The following is a 9,114-nucleotide window of genomic DNA, read 5'->3' on the forward strand; positions in this document are numbered from 1 at the left end:
ATGTAATGAATGGCCTAATCATACTTTCATCCTACCAAAACGAATTATAATTTTTGTATCAGGTCTAAAAATTGCCTCAAAGAGTATCAAAGCGCCATGGATGTGAGGAGAGGACAAGTGATCTAGCTACGCATTGTTCATGCCATGGAACACACTTTTTCTGCAAAATGAACAGATTTACATCGGTTATCATTCAGGTACTAAGACAAAATAATTTGTTTCTTAACCTCGTAAAGCCTAAGCATTATTCAGTTAACCATGAGAACAGTTTTTTTTTTATTGTGGGAGAGAAGTATTCACACCTTATCTTGTGCCGCTGCAACAAAGTCGATTGTCGTTTATATATGTTGCTTGGACACCAATCATCCAAGATCCGATGGAGGTATATATCATCCAACGCATATGTCTTCAACTATCCACTGCATTTATATAAACACTAGTGGAGAAATTGTGAACCGAGCTTAATTTGACTTATATCTAGATATAAAATTTACTCTTTCAGGTGACAAAATATTTTTACCAAAGTGTGGAAACCTAACGTTTTTATATTGATATACGTGCATGCCACCGAGAGAGGCACACGAATTGCATGATCAATCAGAGACAAAGGGAAGAGCTTAGCTTTTAACCTGTCATTGATATTTGAAGGTCTCCCTCTCAACATGTAAATGTAAATGTAAATTTATAAAATTAATCAAAATAAAATATTCGTTCATTTAGAAAAAGTAACAAATTATTAAATTTTGTAGATATATATGTTTGAAGAGTAAGAATTTAAAAATATGAAAGAAAACATGCATGATGTTATGTACAACAGAAAAAAATATCGTTTACCAATTTATTTACAAACTCAAAACAAAATCCAATGAGCTGACCCAACCAAACCGAAAATAAAATAAAAAACGTGGTTCACGAGCCAAACCGAAGGTGGGGGATACAACGTATATACACGGTAACGGTAGGCTTCGCGCCTCCGTCAAATGACGTGTCATCCTCTTGGATTTTCCGTTAAAGTAGACGACACCGCCGTTAATCGCCGTGGTCCATGGATTTCTTCAACCAGAGGAAGAAGAGAAGACCCTGAGAGACGCCATCTCCCCCGTTTCTTCTCTCTCTCTCAATTCCACCTCGATCTGACGATCATCATAAACCCTACTCTTCGATCGTAAGCTCAGATCTCCGTTTCGAGCTGGATCGGGCGAATCAGTGCTCGATCGCTTCTCTCCGATTGGAATTTGATCGGAATATTCGATTCACGATCGGAAATCTGGAGAGGGAGATAGAGAGTAGGTAGAGAGTTTGGTGGAGATGATGCAGAGACGGAGTCCGCCGAAGCACAGGCATGACGGGACGTCGCCGCTTCCATTGGGGATGGATTGGAGTCCTCCGCCGCGCAAATTGGTTAGCTCTTACGTTTCCCGCGTATTCGAACTTTATTGTGGGAGCTTCGTGCTTGAATTCGTTTTTGGGGGGTTTGAGTGAGTCCCAAGCTAGAAGCTACCATCAAAGCCCTAAGTAATTGGGAAACTCCTAACAATTAGCTGAAGCAATTGGTGAATTATGTTTCGTTGAACATCAGGAGTAGCTAAAACTTTGGTTATGCTCCTTGGATAGTTGGTTCTGTTTGGCTATCAATTGCATTTTTGATATATGTAAAGTTGGAGACTTTAAGGCAGTGAGATTATTATTGTGCAGAATGGTGGAGATACTGTTTGGCCTCATGACCCTCGAACCGGATGGAGTTATTGTGTTACAATACCCTCCTGGGCTGTCCTTCCAAAGTCTAAACATTCAGATCCCGTTGTGGTAAGTCAAATCTCCTGGGTTTATCTCTTGCAAGCTCATAATCTTTAGTGTTTGTTTATAGCATTTTTTTTTTTGCTGAACCATATAGCGTGAACGTTTGTGGATCAATAAACTCTTAACATGAATAATGATATATTGTTTCCTTCCTCTTCTACCTGAATTATCTACTGGAGTGTGCCTTCTTTTTTTTTTTTGGTAGTTGAAGAGTTTTGTTGTTGTGCATGTATTAGATTATTCCTGACATTTTAGAGGAACAGTTTTACAGGGTTCAGATAAGTGTGCAGTCTCCGGAAGGTGTTACCACAATGCGAGGAGTGTTGAGAAGATTTAATGATTTTCTTAAGCTATTAACTGATGTAAGAATTTTATTTGCCTTATACAACTCTCCATTTTTTTCTTCACTTCTCAACGATATGCACATTCATGTTTTCCTCTCAGCTTAAAAAAGCATTTCCCAGAAAAAGTTTTCCATCAGCTCCACCCAAAGGGCTGTTACGTATGAAAAGCAGAGCAGTGTTAGAAGAGGTATGCATTTTTCTTGGCGCTAACTGAATTAGGTCACTTGTGTAACCCCTTTCTCTAAACTTCGCCCAACGAAGAGTAAGCACGAATAGGGCAGATGTATAGATATACGGAAAGCCATGTACCCAGCATACAATTATTCATGCAAAAAATCTGTTTCACAAGTGATAACTGTGACCTTGTTGCAGAGAAGGTGTTCTCTTGAGGAATGGATAACGAAGCTATTATCCGATATAGAATTGGCAAGAAGTGTCGTAGTTGCATCCTTTCTTGAACTAGAAGCTGCTGCTAGGTCTGGTATGAGCTATTACATTATGCTCTTAAGCCGTGCTTTGGTAAACTTTATTAACTGTTATTAAATTCTACCGTGATGTTGCATTTCAGCATGCCAAGATGTAGATCAGAATGCTTCTGATGCGAATAATGATAGCACAAGTTCGTCACCCATGGTTCATCCAAGTTTGAGCTTGTTTCAGACTGGCGGCAGTTCTTCTCTCACATCTGACTATGGCAGTGATACTGTTTATGAAACATCTGAGCTTGGATCTCCAAGTGTAGGACAGGATGATATTTCTGAAATTGGTACCGAAGATCTAACTCTGGATGAAGAAGTAACAAATCCAATAGAGAAGCTCGTTAACTTTAGCATGTCCAACATTGACGAGGGACTTTCAATGAGCCAAACTATTCTAGAGCAACTTGAAGACTTTTCCAAACGTAAAGTCCGCTCAAGATATGTCGATAATATCCAAGGGAAGGATGTGTATAATGGAAACGCTTCTAAAGATGTGTTTCTTGGTAACAATGGCTCACGACTTCTCTCTGAATTAGAATCATCAGCTCACTCAGTTATGCATAATAGAAATCTTTCTGTTGAAAGTGCTGCCGGGTTTTCTCTACACACCGGTGAGACCTCAACATCTGGTCTCCTAAGTTCAAGCAGTGAAAGCCACCTGGATCTGAACCGAGGTGCTGGTGTATCGCATGGAACTGGTCTTGTTTGCACCCCAGAGAGACAGGGTAGTGCACAAATAGTTCTTCCAGTGGACCTGCGTAAGAAATTGAACAAGACTCTGTTAGCCACGAATGAGAGACTTGTCAATGCAAAAACAGATATGGAAGATCTTATAGCAAGACTAAATCAAGAGATAGCCGTGAAAGATTACCTGAACAAAAAGGTACAATAAGAAAGCTCCTTTTCTTTTTGGTATCCGTATCTTATCATTTTTTTTCTATAGAACGAATGGTAGTGTTGTAATCTTGTTTTTCTGGTCAGGTTAATGATTTAGAAGGGGAACTTGAAACTACTAAGCAAAGAAGCAAAGAGAATTTGGAGCAAGCTATTTTGACCGAGAGAGAAAGATGTACTCAGATGCAGTGGGATATGGAAGAACTTAGACAAAAATCTTACGAGATGGAAATGAAGTTAAAATCGAGAGAGGTATGATTTAAAATAGTCTCATATCTATTAAAATTATTTTAGCAACCAAGCTGGTTCGCGTAGCAGGCTGATTCAAATCATTACAACAGGATGGGAGCTCACATGAAGAACCCACTGAAGAGCCAACTATTTCCGAGAGAGATGTTTTGTGGAAAGAATTGGATGCCAGAAAACAACAACTGGGGGATCTCTCCAGGCGATATAATGAATTAGAGGCAAAATCTAAAGCAGATATTAAAGTTCTTGTCAAAGAGGTTAAATCTCTGAGGCGTTCTCATGTGGAGCTAGAAAAGAAGCTGACTCAATCTTTGACAGATAAAACAGAAGCTGAGGTAATTTCTGGCTATGACAGCACCATGGGTTTGTAGATTTTTACTATGTATGTATGAAAACAAGAGAGATAACTGAGCCTGGAAGAACGTTGCACTTTTCAGAAACTGCTGGAACATGAGAGAAAGCTACTTGAGAACTCAGCATCGGCTAGAAAAAAGTTGCTTAGTGACTGCAGAATTCTCCACGACCGCCTTAAAGAGTACAACTTGAATTTATCAACAGACGGAAATGGTAGCCTGGTAGAGGACTCAACTACAGTATCAGATGCTCTGCGTTTGCTGTCAATATCTGATGATCAAATTGAGGAGGTAATACTGCATCTCTGCTTTATCTCCTTTTTAAATCACAGTTTCCCAACCCAATCACATCCATGGTTTCCTCTACTAGGAGTTGCTTTTCACTGCTGCTTGATACATGCATCGGGATAAAGCTATTTGTTAGCGTAGGGTAGTTAGTTATTCGCTGTACTAGTGAAGCATTGCTAAAACAAACCTTGCTTGTAACACTGTAACGGTGGCCATTTTTCAGGCTCAGCTGCTTGCCGGGTTTGATGAAACTGCTCAGGGCATTGATAAATCTCTCAGCATCCATACCGAGACAAGAATCATGGAGGACGAGCTGAGGAAGACATTAGGAGAGATCTTTGTTGAGAATGCCAAATTGAGAAAACAGGTGAACTCTGCAATGCTTCGTGCTCTCCAAAGACCACCAAGGAAGATATGAACGAGAAATAGGAGGCATCAACAGAAACACTGAACGTCGTATAGGTATTAATCATAACAGTTGCTTTGACCTGAGAATAGAGTTACACAATGAGAACTGCCATTTTTATTGTCTTTGATCAATGGACTGGTCGCTTTCTATTACAAAAGGGTTGGTCTCTTGGTGAAGAAGTTGAAGCTGTGTACTGCGTATGTTTGTTGTATAACCGTATTGCGTTGTTAATCCTTTTTGCATATATAATAAAGTGTGTTGTAACATGCCGAATTGACCGAAAAAATGTGAACTGAACCGGAACAAAATTGACCGAAACCAGACTGAATCTGATTTTTTTTTTCAGATATAAGTCGATTCTCGGTTTTATTATCTAAACCAAAGAAACCATTAAGGCTCTTGATTCTCAGATCTCTGCTCTTAGTCAAGACATTGTCAACAAGGTTCTTCCTTCTTAAAACAAAAAAAAAAGAACTCTTATTAATTAATTACTCATGTAAATCTCTCTTGGATTGTTCGTGTATAAGTTTTATGATAAAATTGTTAGCTTTATAAGTAAGTGTCATGGACCATCATCGTATGAAGAGGATGTAATTATCTCAGTAATCTGGATTTGTCAGTCTTGTTCCACTCACAAGTCACACTGTCGTTACGTTTCATCTAGAGGCTATGGTCAGGATTACTCAAAGTATATGGTATCTTAGTTCTTGATATATTGGAAGGTGGTTGTTAGATTCTGGATGGTTACGACGACTCTCGCGATCTAAATAGCGTGTGATCAGATCATGTTTCTTCTTTTGGTTTTCTTGATTTAGTCATTTTGTCCACCGTAAAAGTCGATACTCATCAGATATTATATGTTTACCGTAGGGGTGGGTGGCATTGCACGAAAAATCACCCTAATTCTCAAATTTTGTAATTTGATTTTCGATTTGTGTTTCGAAAAAATATATGTATATCCAGTTTTTTTTTTATATATCTAGAAATTTGCAAATATTTTTTTACAGATATTCATAGATATTTTATCTATTTTGTTTAGAAAAAAAAGTAGTTTCACCATTATTTATAAATTAATTACTAGTTTAACTCTAATATTATTTTAATTACTAGTTTATTTTTCTTTTTTGTTCAATACTCCTTCTGTTTCATAATAATTGTCATTCTAGCTTTTTTTTCTTGTTACATAAAAAGTGTTATTTTACAATTTCAATGCAAATTATACTTAATTTCAGCTGAAAATTAATTGCAAACTGCATTGGTTTTGTACATAATTTTATTTATCTCAAATAAAATTGGTCAGAACGATGTAATTAATAACAACTTACATATATTTCTGCTACTTTGTTAATCTGTGTGAAAAGTGTCAAAGCGACAATTATTCAGAAACGGAGAGAGTACAAAGTAAATCTAGAAAACAACAATACATGTTTCTTTTTGAAAAATACTTTTTACATAATACAAAATACAAAAAAAAAATTACAACTATATGTTCCATAAATTTTAAAAAAATAATATCTTTTTTTTTATAAAACATTTTTTTACAGATAAGTTGTACTTTTTATAAGGATTTTATATTTCTTTCTTAATTTAATAATTATAAGTAATTTTATTAATAAATTTATGTATTAAAATAATAATTCTATAAATTTATACATTTAAAACTTTATATTTAATTGTAGATATACATATATTTGTATAAAAATCGTAGTGGAGCTCTTGGATATACATATAGCCAATTTTTTCAAGTCAAATTTAAAAAATAAAATATCCAGTCGTAGTTTACAATTTGACATTCATTATTATATAGTGACGGTCAACACTCAGTAAATGCGGAAGAGTTTAGTTCAAGAATTGAAGAGACCGAATGTTAATGATTGTTGGAACTAAAGAATCCCGAATGAAATTTGAAAATATGTAATCTCAATTTTGTAATAATTAAAAAAGACACATTGCTTATGTGTCAATCAATTAGGTAGTTAACTAATCTTACGTGTCAGCTTCACATTGAAATTGAAAAACATGTTGGTCCAATTCGATTTTTATATCTCATTAGAAACATTTAATACCAACAGTATGATATCATATGATATTAACTAAAGGAAGATGATTATTTATTATATATTATTTCCTTAAATAAAACATATGGAATTACCTAATGTGATTATGATATATATAGTAATTAATGAATTTAAATAATGAAGAGATCATATATTAAAAATTTCGATTTTGTTTTGTATATGATGTATTTTGAATTTTTCAAAACGAGTATAAATTACTAAAACTGTTAAAAGTCTCACATAAACTTTTGTGATCGATGTTTAATTTTTTTTCCTATAATAAGATACAATGATAATAAAATCATATAAATAAATAATTTTATTTTAATAGGTGATATCTTGTGAATTTACATGTTTTTAACTTCTTATTCTTGCATGGTTTGGTAATTTAGAGTATCATCTAGGCACATTTAGGTTGCATATCATTGCATTTGTACATATCAGGTGTTGGAGAGCAACATGGATGAGTTAGAGGACCATTGGAGGGATTTTGAGTCCAAAGAGTGAAAGATGAACACGGATGAAGGCCTTAAAGATCTCTTCTGAAGCTCAATATTTGTGGAGACACTGGAATTTGAGTTAGCTTTACAATGGAGGTGGTTTCAAGTCGTTTGGAGCTGTATTGAGGGATTTATGATCAAAATACTACACACATATCAGTATGACATTCCTAGCGGCCAGGCGTAGCGGCAAACGATGGTCGCTACAGAAGATAGAGCTGAGGCGCCTAAGTACCGTAGCGGGAGTATGTAGCGGGTTAGAGAGACCGCTATAGTTGAAGCGCTTTCTGTAGCGGTCTTCCGTAGCGGCATAATGAGGTCGCTATGAGTTCAAGAATGCGAAAAAATCGTCTAAGTGTCCTAGCGGCCACCCGTAGCGGGCATTTCAGGTCGCTACAGGCGTAGTGACCTCTTGTAGCGACCTTTTATGGTCACTACGGAGAAAAATATCTGTTTTTATGGGTCAACTCCAGCTCGAATTTTAGTAATATATAACTACTTTTCAGACAATAATTGGGGATCTATCTACTTTTTTATGAAGAACACAAGAACTCTTGAGAGAGAAAGCTTGAATCTTTAGTTTCTTTTCTTCTTATTCTCTTGAATTTGCTTGTTTAATCCTTGTTTATCTTTATTCTCTGTTGTATCTACTTGAATATGCTTCAATCTATTATGAGATTAAGTGTTTTCATGGAGATTAGTGAGTAGTTTCCTTAAGAATTCATGGGTTAGGGAGATTAGAGTAACTTAGTGAAGATCTATGGTGTTATTGTATTAGATCCTTGTATGAACTTGCTTGTTGAGTATTTTTAATGCTTGTTTAGTCTTGATCACTCTAAACCTGATTTCTAAACACTTCTCATCAGACATGATTAGATGAAGTGTTTGAATCAACTCAACTAAGCTCTAGTGAGATTAGCCAAGGACACTTGATGTTAAAATTGCTAGATAGTTATTAAACTTGAACTTAAAGATTGCTTGATTGAATTAAGCCAAAGACATTTGATGTTTAATGATTTCTAAGCAAATGGACATTTACCTAGACATAGGACTTGTCTAAAATTATGTTTAGACTTAAGAGATTACTTTGATTGAAAGCTTGTCACCTAGATTGGATCTTAGTTACTTGAAGTCAATTCCCAATACCCATGGATTCACTTGTTTAAATTGATTAAAACCTTGTTGTATTGCTCTGTTTGCTATTGTTACTTGTCACACACTCACCACTATTGAATCTACTTAGCTTAAGAAATGACTTGTATTCTCACTGATTCACATCACTAGGACTGGTTCGACATTCACCCCACTATACTACAACATTTGCAATAGGCAAAAAACCCTATTATCAAATTGGCGCCGTTGCCAATCCTAGTCTGATTGTGACATTGAGATTTGGCCCTTACTTGAGACTAAGTCTTACTTTTATTATATCTAGTTACTGATACTCTATCCTAGCAATTTTGTATCTCAGGTGCATGAACTTGAGGAGCAGAGGCCCAACAAACCTAGTTCCACCAGTTGAAGACATTAAAGCACTTGAAAGGCAGATCGCAAGGAGAAGAAGAGAAGAAGAGCAACAGGCTCACCTACACAGATTGGGATTTATGATGGAACAACATCAGAATCAGCCTCAAGAAGGAGAGGCCATTGGTCAAGGAGCTGCCAACCTTCGACCTAGACAACCACAACGCCAAGCTAGAGCCATCGGTACATATGATCAACCGAACATAAATGGGAATAG

At 36.0% G+C, this 9,114-nt stretch overlaps 1 protein-coding gene across 1 annotated transcript; it reads left to right on the top strand.

The window, feature by feature from the left end:
• The first annotated feature begins 1,037 nt into the window (after window positions 1-1,037).
• On the top strand, window positions 1,038-5,086 carry LOC106301143 (rootletin-like). Its single transcript, XM_013737471.1, is given in 11 exon segments — window positions 1,038-1,401; window positions 1,696-1,806; window positions 2,064-2,162; window positions 2,245-2,331; window positions 2,517-2,625; window positions 2,713-3,506; window positions 3,605-3,769; window positions 3,859-4,101; window positions 4,204-4,410; window positions 4,631-4,805; window positions 4,808-5,086. Coding segments are annotated over 11 exon segments (2,112 nt in total). The 5' UTR covers window positions 1,038-1,308; the 3' UTR covers window positions 4,837-5,086.
• Window positions 5,087-9,114: the final 4,028 nt, after the last annotated feature.

Source organism: Brassica oleracea, chromosome C7 (genome assembly GCF_000695525.1).
Source record: "Brassica oleracea var. oleracea cultivar TO1000 chromosome C7, BOL, whole genome shotgun sequence".
Classification (NCBI taxonomy): Eukaryota; Viridiplantae; Streptophyta; class Magnoliopsida; order Brassicales; family Brassicaceae; genus Brassica; species Brassica oleracea.